Raw genomic sequence first — 13551 nt, 5'->3', positions numbered from 1 at the left:
CCAAGCCCCTTAGGACAACCTCGCCGCCCTGGGGCTCCCAGCCAGTGTGCTCTCGTTCTGCATAAAATGATGCCCTTTGGACTGGCAAGGGTCCAGGAGATCACTGCAGCGGATGAGTTAGGAAAAGGAGGTGGTTTCTTCTCCCGGAATCGTCTCCAAAGGGAGTTGGCGCAGGGAGACTATGCCTACTCCCCTCCTCTTCCCCTTTCGGTGCCACCTCCCTCCCCGAATCCATCACGCTGCCTTGCGTATGAGATGGGAAGCGAGCGGTGTGCATTGCGCGAGGGTGATTCATTATCGTTATCCCCTGGCATATTGATTCTCTGCTTCAAGAGGAAAGCTCTGTCACACCGTCAGCCAGAGCTGATGGATGGCTCTGCTGCAAATGTGTCAAAGCTGTAACAGGGCACCTGCTTAAACAAACAGTTCTAAATGGGCAGATGGGGGCAATGAGGCATAGGGGGCCTCCGTTTATAGCAAGGCGGTGTGGCAGCATTTCGCACCCAGCACTGCTCCGGTTCATTAGAAGGGATGACATGTAGAGCAAGATGTCTGCGTAACCTGGTGATGCTCTTTAGTGCTAATCATGGTTTCCAGGCTGAGGGAATGGATGTTGTTGGAAAGGGCACAACTCATGAGCTGCAGCAAATATATGCAGTTATCCACGTCTCGCTGACTGTTTGTATCCCTGTTGCCGTCTCTCTTCCGCGAAGGGGATAATGCCGGCCGAAAATAGAAATGGAGGTTGCTCTGCAAAGCTCGACTGCTTGCCGCTGGTCTGCAGCCTGCTGCCCCTATGAGTGCTCGGGAGCAGTTCCCCAAGATCATTAAGACATTGCTGCTTGGAAGTGCCTGAGGAAGGAACAGTGTTTGGAGTCAGAGTTCAGCACAAAGCCTAGTCCGCTGCACTGGCCCTTGGCTGCTGTCCGGGCATTATGGGGACCTGTGCACACTGAGTCTGTAGTACAGCACCTTTCAGATTGTCACCGGGAGAGCAAACGCTCCGTCGCCTAGCACCAGTGAGGCTTGACGTGCAGCATGGTCCTGGCCAGTTACGCTCTATCTGAACAGTGCGACTGACACATCACCTGGCGTTTCTTCCTCCTCCTCGGTGCACATCTTGACTTGGGACCTTCCTGTTTCCTTCTGCGTAAGGCTGATCTGGAAGCAACTTCTCTACCTTCCAGGCAAAACTTTCTCTCCAAAACTCCTCTAAAAATAGTGCCTCTGCTGCATCAGTCCTACCATGCAGAGCTGCACCAATGGGCTACAAGGAAAAGTGAAGTCAGAAAATCATCGTGGAGCACGATATGGGGGCAACAGCTCTAGGGGGACAGATTTACTGCTCAAGGGCAGATAGTCTTCCCCTCCCCAATATCCGCAGCTTTTCAGGCTTGACGGGGTTTCTGTTGCCTTATGAAAGCACCAGTGGAATCGAATTCTTGGGAGGATTCGCAGCTGTGATTTTTATGTATTTATTATTATGAATGTTGAAAACCTTCCTTGGCAACTAAGTCAAATTAAAAGCACTCCAGGCACCCGACTCCAGGACACCATGCCTCAATCATCAAATATTCATAATGAGTTTAATGGCAAAACGGAGACATTGTTTTCTTCTGACCTCCCTAAATTCTGTCTCATAGCAGCTGTAAATTTAAATATCCAGGAATTGGAGAGACCCAGGTCCTGTCCCCTGGTGAAGGCTGCTACCTGCTGTGCATCGGCGATGTGGCAGGGACAGAGGAGCAGCAGACTGGTGAATGCTTTGTTTCCACACCTGCTCCTTGTGGAGGGTGAAGAGCAAACTTGGTGGAGGAGAGGGGTGACCCAAGACCGGCCCGTTGGCCACTTCTCTCCATGTGGAGGGATGGAGTATGAACATGGGAGGGCTGTGTTTTCCCACCACCATTCAGCGACAGAGATCCAAGTCCCAGACTTGCTCCGAGCACAGAGAAGAAGGGAAAACTGCATTTCTGTCCTTGCTCCTAATGCACTGAGGATGGCATCTGAGCATACCACATTCTCACCCCTCTGCCTGGAAGGAGAATGGGAAGGAACATCTTGAACACCTAGGACAACGAGCCAACCTGAGACTGCTGTCTTCCAGCACTTGCATCTTGCAGGGGGATGGAGGGCAAACGTGGGAACACCCTATTGGTGCCTCCAGCTCCTCGCATGGAGTGAGCCTGAGACTTCCCAATTCCCTACTCTACTGTCGACCGAGATCAGCCCAGCCCAGCCCCCCTTCCCCTGTGAAGGAATGCAGGGCAGGCATGAGGCTAACGGAGGGATCCCAGTTGGGCTCTGAGGAAATGAGTTCAGAAAGACTGATTTCACTTTCTCACTTCCCTGTATGGCTTTGTGTTATCGATCCACTAGCGCCAGCACAGATGGAATGTTAAATATCCCTAGACTCCCAGATTTCCATCAGTGCTGCTTTTCGGATATAGGCTCATGTGTATTCCTCCCTCATCTGGCCACGACAGCTTGATAGCGGAGCTGTCATCTTTCTAAAATCTTCCTCTTTGGTCAAGGAGTACAGGCAGCCTTAGCTTTCCTCTCAGCAGACGCCTGTGTCCTCCAGGTTAGAGAGCTGGTGTCCTCTCCCCATGAACAACAGAAAATCTCAGGCGGGGGTGGTAATTAAAAAGCCATGTTGTGTTTCATTTGTCACCTCTTTTCCATCCTTCACCAGTAAGATGTGCTCTCGAGAAGGTGGGATGTAACCCCTTGAAACCATGTAATCTGCCTCTGACTAGTGTAACTGTTTCAATCAGCCATAAACACTGTTTTCCAAGGAAGCTGCAGTTCACATGGGTGTCGGGGGGTGGGGGAGGAAGCAGAGGCGGGGTGCTGCATCATATTACCATCACTTTACAGTTGTGTTTCATTTTTCATAGTCTCTTGTGATCTTTCTGGCCTTCCCTCCTTTCTGCTACCCCTTCCCCTGGTAGGTTATCTCTATGGTTCTCATCACATGGTGTAGAGAAGGCATTCTCCATCTCCTTTCATTCTCCTATGCACTTACTAAGAAATGTTCTCATACAGACATCCTTCTCCCAGCCCCCCACTTCTAATTCCCACTGCTTGGGTCTCAAAATGTTTCATGATGGAGCTCACCAGGAGTGCTCCATGAAACACTACAGGAGAACCAGTGGTGTACAGGCATCTTACATATGCCCTTGACATTCTTGAGGCCTGTCTCCAACTATGAAGGTGTCTGATCCTCTTGCTTTTATCTCCTACGTTCCCTGGAGAAATGGTTGCAGTTTTGGTGTTGTCTGTGCAACAACTGAAAATCATGCTAGCGGCAACTGAATTTCTAAACGAGGTTCTAGCATAGTTTCCTGGATCAGCATAAGACCAAGCTATACGCTACTTTGGGTGGGGTGTGGATGGTATAGGCTATAGCATGGTGTGACAAGTGCAGTATGGTTTGACAAGTGCAGTTTTCAGAAAAATAACCCCAATCCATGCTGATTGGAGAAGCTGTACTAGATTTCTGTCATCAGCCATTTTTTGTTTGGTGACTGCTAGCTAGTGTGGATGGGACCAGAGCTATATTTGTCTTCTATATTTCTCTGGCTCTCATCCTTCTGAAGTGGTGTTTGAAGGTCTCTTCCATCCCTGCTTCATATTTCAGTCCCTCCTGCCCAAACCTATTCCTTACACATGAGCAATTTTCTTAACACATTTTCTCTCTGCTAACCAGGTTCCCTCCAGGTGCAGGAGCACCATAGGAATGTTAGTGCTGGAGCCGTAGGCTACTTTAATGGAGTATTTTGGCTTTGCCTTCAGCCTGCTAGCCCAAGAATAGAAGGATGTGAACAGGAAGCTTCATGCATACACACGGGATCCTTTTCTTATCTGCTCGAGACTGCTTGTCAGTCAGAGGCTGTCATCCTCTTTTCATCTTGATTTATCATTGGGCATAACTAATTTCAGAGTTTTCATTTGTGTCTTGCTTCCTCCCAGGGACAGGTAATAAATCTAATATGTGAACATTTAATTTTCCAATTTCAGCAACGAGGACAGGGGAGAGACACTGTTCCACCCCAATGGCCGAGAGAGAATACAGCTGCTGTGGAAGCATTGCAATAGAGATCTATCTGTGGTCGGGACTTCTGTGGGGGAGTCTCCCAGTTCACCCAGCCAGCCCCATCCCCCTCAAAGGATGGGAGATGGGCACGCTACGAGCCCCTGAAAAGGATAACACTCCTACATGTTGCCAACACAGAGCTAGGGGGACATTTCATTTGAGAGCTTCTTGCAGAGCAGTAGCACTTCTGCTTTGACAAGCTATTGCTAGATTTTTAACCTCTCTTGTTAGACTTGCATCACTGGGATAGCCATGTCAGGAAGAGAATTCATTTAGGCAATACAGCCATTCTATGGAGCATAATAGCTTGCTCTTCTCTGCAGTCTTCTATCCAAGGTTCTCTGAACACTTTTGAAATATTGCATCAGTAGTTCTAACAGATTCTACAGTCTCCACGGTGGGTGGCCTTGTGCTGGGGAACCCCATCATTCCCCATTAGGGATCTGATCCAAAGCCCACTGAAGTCAGAATAACTGGAGTAGGCTGACATGGGCAGAATGTGAAAGTGGGGGTCTGTACACAGAACCCTAAAAAAGTAGGGAATCAACTCAGGTTCTGCCTCCAGCAGTTTTTATTCTAAACCAAAAAATCTTAACGGTCCAGAAGCAAGTTGGAGAATTGTTTTTTTGTCTCGGAATTGGAAGCAGCCTCTTAGCCTCCTTCCACAGCTTGGTGTTTGTGTGCATGCAGGTCACCTGCGTAGAAAGCTGTGCCAGGTCTCATGTGGCCCATCTCCATAACAGGCATGGAGTGTGGAGGCGGGAGTACCGAGGGGATTGACTCTGGCAGGCTGCGCAGTGGAAATGTGATTCTGCACTGCTCCCCTGCTGTAAGAGCGTATACTGGAAACAGAAGCTAGCCTGCAAGGCTCTACTGCTAGAGTCCTGTGTGAATAAAGCTCCTGGTGCTCCGATCCCCGCAGAGCAGCTGACTAAGGTTACCAGTCTGCCATACAAAGACTCTGAAAAGGGGTGCAAACTCTGAGGCTCACCAGGGCGTTCAGCTGATCCCGCTGTGCATTGTTGAATGAGAGCTGATAGGTCAGCTCTTGACTGAGCAGAGATGGTAGAGATTTGTGCTCTCTTCAGCGGGGAAAGAGGTGCAGGGCTCTTGCAGTTAAAAATAGTTAAGATATGACAGAGATATAAGACTGGGCTTCATGAGTCGAACGCTTCTCCCAAAAGAGAGAGAGAAATGTCTTCTGTTTGCATTTCCCAACAGTGTAACCTGTCTTGCTCGTTCGCTTCGGAGTCTTGTGTCCTCTCCTGTCTTGCGTTTCCTTTCTTGTTCCTGTCAGTCTGTCCAAGCTCGCGCTCAGCCCTGCTGAGTATACTCGGTGTCCCGAGGCAGGCTCTGGATGACTTGAAGGTCTTTCTGCTTTTGCTAGAGTGGCTAACAAGCATTCTGGAGTCTTTCTGTCAGTGATCATTTGGGGAGCAGGGACACTTTACCAGAGAACTAGAAAGGCCTTTCCTGTGATGACTGCCTTTGGGTTTGTAATGCATCTTTTTCCTTGGCTCAGATTAGAATTGGAGAAAGTGTGTAAATACCCAGAGGGGAGAGAGCTCTGAATCCTCACAGCTTTCTCCACTATGTCCGGTTTCGGGGATGGATGTTGTCTGATACTCCAAATGTGATTTTGCTCGAGTTATGCCTTTATATAATAGGTCTGGTGTAGCAGCCAGTTTATATTCTAGACCCCCTGCAAAATTATCAGCAGAATTGTCGTCTTTCACTTGGGGGTGAAAAATCTAAAGTGGGTAGCTCATGCGGCCAATAAAATGCTAACTGCAGAGGGGTGGATTGAAATGTGTCATGGAGTCTGATAAGGCCCTACCAAATTCAGTCTATATTGGTCAATTTCATGGTCATAAGATTTTAAAAATAGTAAATTTCATTGTTTCAGCTATTTAAATGTGAAATTTCATGGTAGTGTAATTGTAGGGGTCCTGACCCAGAAAGGTGGGGTGGGGGTGGGGAGTTGCAAGGTTATAGTAGAGGGGTTGTAGTACCGCTACCCTTACTTTTGTGCTGCTGCAGGTAGCAGTGCTGCCTTCAGAGCTGGGCAGCTGGAGAGCAGCGACTGTTGCCCGGGATCCCAGCTCTGAAGGCAGAGCCGTCGGCGTCAGCAGCAGCGCAGAAGTAAGGACGGCATGGTATAGTATTGCCACCCTTACTTCTGCACTGCAGCCTGCAGAGCTGGGCCCTCGGTCAGCAGCCACCACTCTCCGGCCGCTCAGCTCTGAAGGCAGCAGCGTAGAAGTAAGGGTGGCATGGTCCGGTATTGCAGGGGGGCACTGCCTTCAGAGCTGGGCACCCAGCCAATAGCTGCCACTCTACGGCCACCCAGCTCTGAAGGCAGTGCAGAAATAAGGGTGGCAATACCACAGTCTCCCCCTCCCCCCCATAACCTTGTGACACCCCCCTCTGCAACTCCCTCTTGGGGAAGGACCTCCGGTTTGAGAAACTCTGGTTCCCCCCTGTGAAATCTGTGTAGTATAGGGTAAAAGCACACAAAAGACCAGATTTCACAGCCCATGACACATTTTTCATGGCTGTGAATTTGGAAGGGCCTTACGGATAGAGGATCAGTTCAAAGAGGACACTCTTTAAGAGGGAATGAAAGGGTGAGCTGTAGGGGAATGGGTGGAGCTGGTGGGTAACTAGGGATGATAAAGGGTTAGGGGATGAGTGTGGGTAACTGCTTATGATATGGGGTGAAATGGGTAATGTGTACCCTGTGAGTTTAGGAGTCGTCATCCTTGGGTAACGAGTCTATGGCATTAGGCTCTCTGCAGTAGGGCACGTATCAGAGTTTGGCCAGTGAAAGGGGTAAATGGATGTGTTGGGGTGCTAGGCCCAGTTACTGGCACGCTTAGTGCCAAGGCTGTGTTGGATGCTGGGAAGTACAATTGCCCCTGGCTTAAGAGAAAAGACGTTCCAGTTCTGCATCAGTGGAGGCTTTGGATGAAGTTGATCTGTTCCCTTCTACGGACTGGATAAAGCAGAGTGCTTGTGAATGATTTCCTTAGATCTACTCCCACCAAGGGGTCGTCAACAACACCGCAGAGTCTCCAGGCGCTGGTGGGTGTAGGAGCCATTACAGTTGCTGAACAAATGAGCATCCTTGTTCCCCTGTGGCAGGCACCCAACGTTTTCAGCACACTCATGGCCTTCCTGCTATGGGCTGCTCCGCGCGGAGACTTGCTGCTTTCGTTTGTCTGCTGTTTTACTTAATGACATTCAAAGCTGTGTAATAGGAACGTCAGCATTTTATTTTATTTTTTGTATGACCTGGTAACTCGTTGCTGTGCTTTGGCTCTCAGTCAGAGACAGAGCTGTACAAGAGCCAGGGCCATCATGTCTTCCCAGTCGTTACCAATCTATGCCCTGGTCTGCACTGGGGGGGGAATCGAATAACGTAGCTGAAGTCGACGTACTTAGATCGACTTACCGTGGTGTCTTCACTGCGTGAGTCGACTGCTGTCACTCCCCCGTCGACTCTGCCTGCGCCTCTTGCAGCGCTGGAGTACAGGAGTCAGCGGGAGAGCGCTTGGGGGTCGATTATCGCATCTAGACTAGATGCGATAAATCGATGCCCGCTGGATCGATCGCTGCCCATCGGTCCGGTGGGTAGTGTAGACATACTCTCAGATTGCAGATACCGTCTGTCATTGTCAAGCAGGCAAAATGCTTCACCCTTTGATAACTCAGCCAGTGACCAGCTCTCTCAGGCTTCCGGTGACTTCCATAACACTAGGATGTGGTTCTTACCGTGCCTATTGCTCGGCTGTTGTCCCTTGTACGTGGCTAACTGCTTTTAGCCCAGGTTCTACTGCTGGAGTGTGATACAGGCTTCATTTCCTGCCTAGACTTTAACCCAACCGTTCATATTTCTTCTTGTCCATAGCAAGTACCTTGTTTTGACAGGCTAGTAAAATATCATTAGTTGAGTTTTTTCCCATTATCAGGGTAAAGGGCAGGCAAATGGATTTTATGCCTGGAACTGATGAATTTTAATGTCTTTTTTTTTTTTCAGTGCTGCTTTAGTTTCTCTCCCTCCTCTGGGATTAGCAGTAGACAGCCTGTTCTTCCTGCCCAAGAAATAGCCAGTGCTAGTGGTTGTTCCACCCACCTTCCCAGGTGATAGTGCAACTCTCACAGGTGCTATCCCCAACACACACCCCACAGGCTAATGCTTCAGGGACCTCAATTAGCAAGTCTCACAAGTGGCATTGGGGTCTGTGGCCAGGTTAAGGATCTTGCCTCCTGCACAGAGTAATCTCTCTCAAATACCCTTTAGGCTAACTTCATGTGGGGGGAAGGTGTTTCACATACCTCTGCAAGGAGGCTAGGAAGAGGGACCCTGAGGTGATGAATGACAGCAGTGTTGGACTTTGCAGAGCACAGCGTGCCCATTTCCTGAGAGAGGGTGATGGTGAGAGATACTTGCTAAAGACCAAGTCAGAAGGCTGTTCCCATATGGATTCTCTCTGATGTACAGCCTCATGTTGAAAGCCAATAAAGTGGTAACTCCCTTGTATATTCTTCCTTGATATGCACTGCCACATTCTCCACAGGGAAGTAGTTTTCCTTATCTCTTGAGCTGTAGACATGTAGCGAGATCTAGTGCAGAGATTGTGCTGCCGAGGAGAGCTGTGTTTGGGAGCCTGGACGCTGGCATGACTTACCATATTCTCTCTCTCACTTGTTTTGCAGCTTTTGTCGTCATGATTATTTTGGCCCTCATCCGCATCGGCAAGGGTGAAGGGGAAGGTCACCCGCCTCTGGCGCAGCTCTCGGGGATCCCCAACCTCTTTGGGGTGTGTGTCTACTCCTTCATGTGCCAGCACTCACTGCCGTCCCTCATCACTCCAATCTCCAAGAAGCAGCATGTAAACAAGCTGGTGCTGCTGGATTACATCTTAATACTGGGTTTCTACAGCCTCCTGTCCTTCACGGCCATCTACTGCTTCCGCAATGAGATCCTCATGGACATGTACACACTCAATTTCACCAACCCTAACATCACCAACATCGCCTTCATTCGTTACTTCCTGGGCCTCTTTCCTGTTTTCACTATCAGCACTAACTTCCCGATCATCGCTGTGACCCTGCGGAACAACTGGAAGACCCTTTTCCACCGGGAAGGTGGGACGTACCCATGGGTGGTGGATAGGATTGTCTTTCCAGCAATCACTCTGATTCCCCCTGTGCTGGTGGCTGTCTGCACACATGATTTGGAGTCCTTGGTGGGCATCACGGGAGCCTATGCTGGCAATGGGATCCAGTACATCATCCCAGCTTTCTTGGCCTACTGTAGTCGGAAGGACACTCAGCTGATCTTCGGCAGTGGCACAGTCAATAACCATCTATCCCCTTTCCGGCACATCTTCTGGATCTGGTTTGTGCTGCTCTGGAGTCTTTTCTGCTTTGTGTTTGTAACTGCAAATATCATCCTGAGTGAGACAAAACTCTGATGATGGGGCAGCAGCACTCTTCATCCAGGGCTCTGGAGGAGATTCCAGGATTTCAACTCCTGTTTCAGACTCAGTTAACAAAAACCCAACAACCTGCTCTTTGCAAGCAATCAGCTTGTTGATGCAGGTTTGATCTGGACATTAGGACTTTTTATCCTCTCTTCCCCTTGGGTGCTGATGTAACTTGCTCAACCTCCTTTTGGTTCTGGTTCTCAAACTGAACATGCGAAGCCAGGGTTGGGAGCTCTCAGACCGTTTCTGCCTTGAGTTGGGGAAGTTCCATTACAGAGCATCTTCCTCTCTGTCCAGGAGCAGCCTCCTTATGGTGCTGCAGGTTTCGGCACATGGAAGGCTGTCTGGCCTGCATCCGCTCCCCATGAGAGCTGGACAAATATCTCTGCCAGAAACAGGGAACTGTTATAGCTGCTGACACAATCCAACAGCAGTTCTCTGGAGGGATCCACTTACCCCTCACCAAGGAAGTAGCAGACTTTTTTGGTTCGTTAAAGAATTTCGGGTACACGGTGAGGGAGCCGGTTAACTAGGGATGACAACTGGTGGCATGTCTGGAGGATGGGTCAGGAGACGGTAGAAATCAATGGGCTTCTGTGTGGTTACTATGACTGGTCCTGTTACAAATCTTTCTCACGGTTTCTCCATTTCTGTTACTACCTTTTCAGAAAACATTGGCCTTTGTTTTATTTGCTGTGTGGTCCGTGGGGTAGAACGTGTGGACTCAATAGGTCTGGATTAGCTCATTTGCCTGTTTGATAAGATTACACCAACCCTTGGTCCTGGAGTTCTGCTCCAGCCACTTTTTCTGGTTGCCTTAACTCTCCCTCCCAAGGCAAACCCATTCTGCGAGGCTCTGGATCCCAGTCGCTTCCTCACTTTGTTAGCTCTTTGGTGCTGCTAAGTGGCCTCAGCTGTCAGAACAGATCTCACAAGTGCTGGAGCAGCAGGGCAGACTATGGCCACAGCAGTCAGGATCTGTGTGGCCTTGGGAGGTGCTAATTACCTGTCGGTGACATGCATTAGACCCTCGAGCACTTGCTGGGCGTACTGACATTTCCAGGCTCTTGCTCTGGGTAATTAGCCTTGAAACAAGCTGGGTGTTAACTCAGGGGAGAATGTAGTGCCAGCTGGAGAATTCAGCACTGCCCCACTCACTGTGCCGTCTCACTTCAGAAATGGAGCTCAGAAGTATAAGCAGAGAGAGGGAAAAACATGGAAGATGCTCTGGAAATAGTCCATAATGCTATTATCCTGCTTCTAACTTCTCCCTCTGCCTAGGGTTAAGAATTTTTCTTGCATCTGTTCGAGACAGAGTTTAAGAATCATCCACCCTCCAAAAATTCGGCTTAGCACACCATACCCCAGCTTACAGGCAGAGACACTTCTCTTCTTGCATGAGAACTGTCTTGTGTATTGGACACCGACAGGCTTTGATTCAGTCTGTGCTGTTGGGGCTGCTAACTCTCTTACTGCAAAGTGACACGTTTATTACTCTAGCAATCTGAGGGCCCAGGGTCAAAGGTCATAAAATAAAGGCTTTAATAACAGGAGGCAGAACTTTTACTGTTAAACTTTTTACCTTAAATATTTTAAGACATTCCCCCCCCTGTGATTAAGCCAGGTTCAAAGACAGCTGCCAGTCTCTTGCTCCCAGTGCTACTGCTATATTAAATGTCACTTTTCACCAACGTTGAGCTTGGGCAAACCGTCTTCTTTTTTTAATCAAGCTTTCTTTTTAATACAAGCTTCAGGTTTCTACGTGACATGAAGCACTTCCTGCCATGGAAACATTCAGGTGGTAGGGGCTGTGCAAAAGCAGCTTTCTTCAAAAAGCTTGGGGGGGGAGGAACCTCTCACCCCCCTTAAGCGACGTGAAGATGTCCTTGAATGTTGCATAAACATAGGATGTGCCAGTTGGGTGGAGGGGAGTCGGTTCCAGCATAATAAACCTGACATCCCCTCTCCTCCCGATCATAAACAGGATTTGGCAGCCCTTGCTGGTGCATCACTCAGCTTACCTACACGGCCCTAAGTGCTACAAGGAAGCTGATTTGTCTCTTTTGGTGCCAGGTTACCGAGTGGGCTGTGTGAGTGAATTGCTAAGCCCGACACTCTGTTCTGGGTTAGGGAGAACAAAAGCACAGATGCAGTTTGGAGGGCAAATCCATAGTACAGCTGAGCTCGGAGCCACCTGCCGGGACTAGTGCAGGAGTTTGCACCTGCTTCCTTCTGTTGCTCATTCTCAGGGCTGTTATGTCTGACAGCCAGGAATGGGAGAGATCATAGATGCCGTGGCAGGGCACACTGGGCCCGTCTGTTCTTGTACAGCACAGGGGCAGGCACTGGTAGGAATAGCTTTGCACATTTGCAGCAAAGAAATGAGCCTGTGAAGGACCTTAGAATGGATGGAAATGCTACGTGGCACAAGGCTCCTTTTGGTAACAGGCTTCGAGGGTCTTTCTAGCCGTTTCAATCCCTCAAAGCAGTGAGCTGATTTTTCTCACCTTGTGTCCCACTGACAGCACCAAACCAGATCACGTCCCCAAGTGCCCAGAAGCTAACAGGCAACTTTAATCAGCCGTTTATTCCTTCTCTGCTCCAGGGCTGCCAAATGCTCAAAGACCCTGCTGTCCTTTTCCCTCGCCCACCCTTGGCCTGTCCAGGTCAGGGAGCAGAGTTGCTAGAAGACCTCGGCTCTGAGAATGAGCCAGTCTCCACCTTGGTACAGCTGCGAACGTCAAGCTCCGTATACAGTAGTGTGCAGAAACTGCTGGCCCAGAGCCTGAGAACTGGGCCTGAGGCAGCATAGCTTGGTTCATGAGCTCATGGCAAGCGCAGTGACCCTCCCACCACCACCACCAGCCCAAAAAGGTCTGACAACGGTGTTTGTCAAAGCACAAAACCATGGTACTGCCTCCCTTTTCCCCACTAACCCCTCCTTGCATGGGCACCTAAGATTCCACAGCTCTCTGCCTTCTGACAGGCAGAATTGGTTTTAATGGACTTCAGTTACAATGTGCCTTTTCTCCTCTGGCTTAGATTAACTCCCCTCCTGAGAAGCTTCCTTTGGAACGTTGAGCAAGGGTGGTTTCCGTGGGGCCCCTGTGTAAACTGTGAACCGCTGTGATCTGAGATGTAGCTAAGCAGCGGGGGATGTCTGGCTCATTGTAGAATGGGTGTCTTGCCTGGCGTCCCACCAGGGAACACTCTCCTCCCTACGCATGAAAAGCAACATCGGAGAGACTTTCCAGACACCTGCTGTCCTCGCTTGGTGAAAGAATCAACCCTCCTAATGGGAGGAACTCCACCGTGAGGAAGGGAGGCAGAACATTTTTCATTTAAAATGTGAAACAAGAAATGCCTCAAAAAGTTGAAGGAAAACGGGAAGTTGGATGGATCAAGCCAGAGCAAATATCTCCACTAGGTCCTTGCCCGCCTCATTAGATGCAGAGCCGGCAGGGGGTCCAGTTGCTGTACTGGCTTGGTGTGGCATGATAACTCGTCTGCTGTCTGGTTTAAGAATAAGGTTTTTAAATGGCTATTATGACAGTGGGTTATTTGGATCCTCACCGCGCCGTACTCAGCTTGTCCCAGTGTGTAATTATTTCTCCAAAAAGCATACAAATAAAACACACATTCTGCATATCTCTTGGTTTGGCCTTTTCCTGTGTGCGTAAGAAATGGTTTCTCCTGGTGGTGGCACCACTTCTAATCAGTCCATGGGAGCAGCAGAAGGCGGGGAGGTGGCAGACAAAGAGGGTAGGGGTGATTGTGACAGCTTAGAGAGTAATTGAAGCCCTAGTCTGTCCCTATTTATTAGCCTCCTGCCTCCTACATCTCTAGATGTTCTCTGAAAACTCAATTAAAACATCTGTACTTTACCCTTCTCAATTACATTCCCTTACGCTTAAAACTAAACAAATTGAATCATTCCACCGCCTCTGGCAGCAAATGAAG

General features: G+C 49.3%; 1 protein-coding gene across 3 annotated transcripts in view; it reads left to right on the top strand.

Moving 5' to 3' along the window:
• TMEM104 (transmembrane protein 104) overlaps nt 1–13239 on the top strand; it is a 63828-nt gene extending 50589 nt beyond the window's left edge. For 2 of the 3 annotated variants that reach the window (XM_039501017.1, XM_039501018.1), the window contains exon 10: nt 8819–9579. In XM_039501017.1, the coding sequence (XP_039356951.1) occupies nt 8819–9579 (761 nt within the window). Of the gene's footprint in view, nt 1–8818 lie in introns of all 3 variants that reach the window. The other variant, XM_039501016.1, reaches the window with a different exon arrangement.
• The last annotated feature ends 312 nt before the right edge of the window (nt 13240–13551 follow it).

Source organism: Mauremys reevesii, linkage group 15, assembly GCF_016161935.1.
Source record: "Mauremys reevesii isolate NIE-2019 linkage group 15, ASM1616193v1, whole genome shotgun sequence".
NCBI lineage: Eukaryota > Metazoa > Chordata > Testudines > Geoemydidae > Mauremys > Mauremys reevesii.
This window is presented reverse-complemented; position numbering and strand designations above follow the sequence as displayed.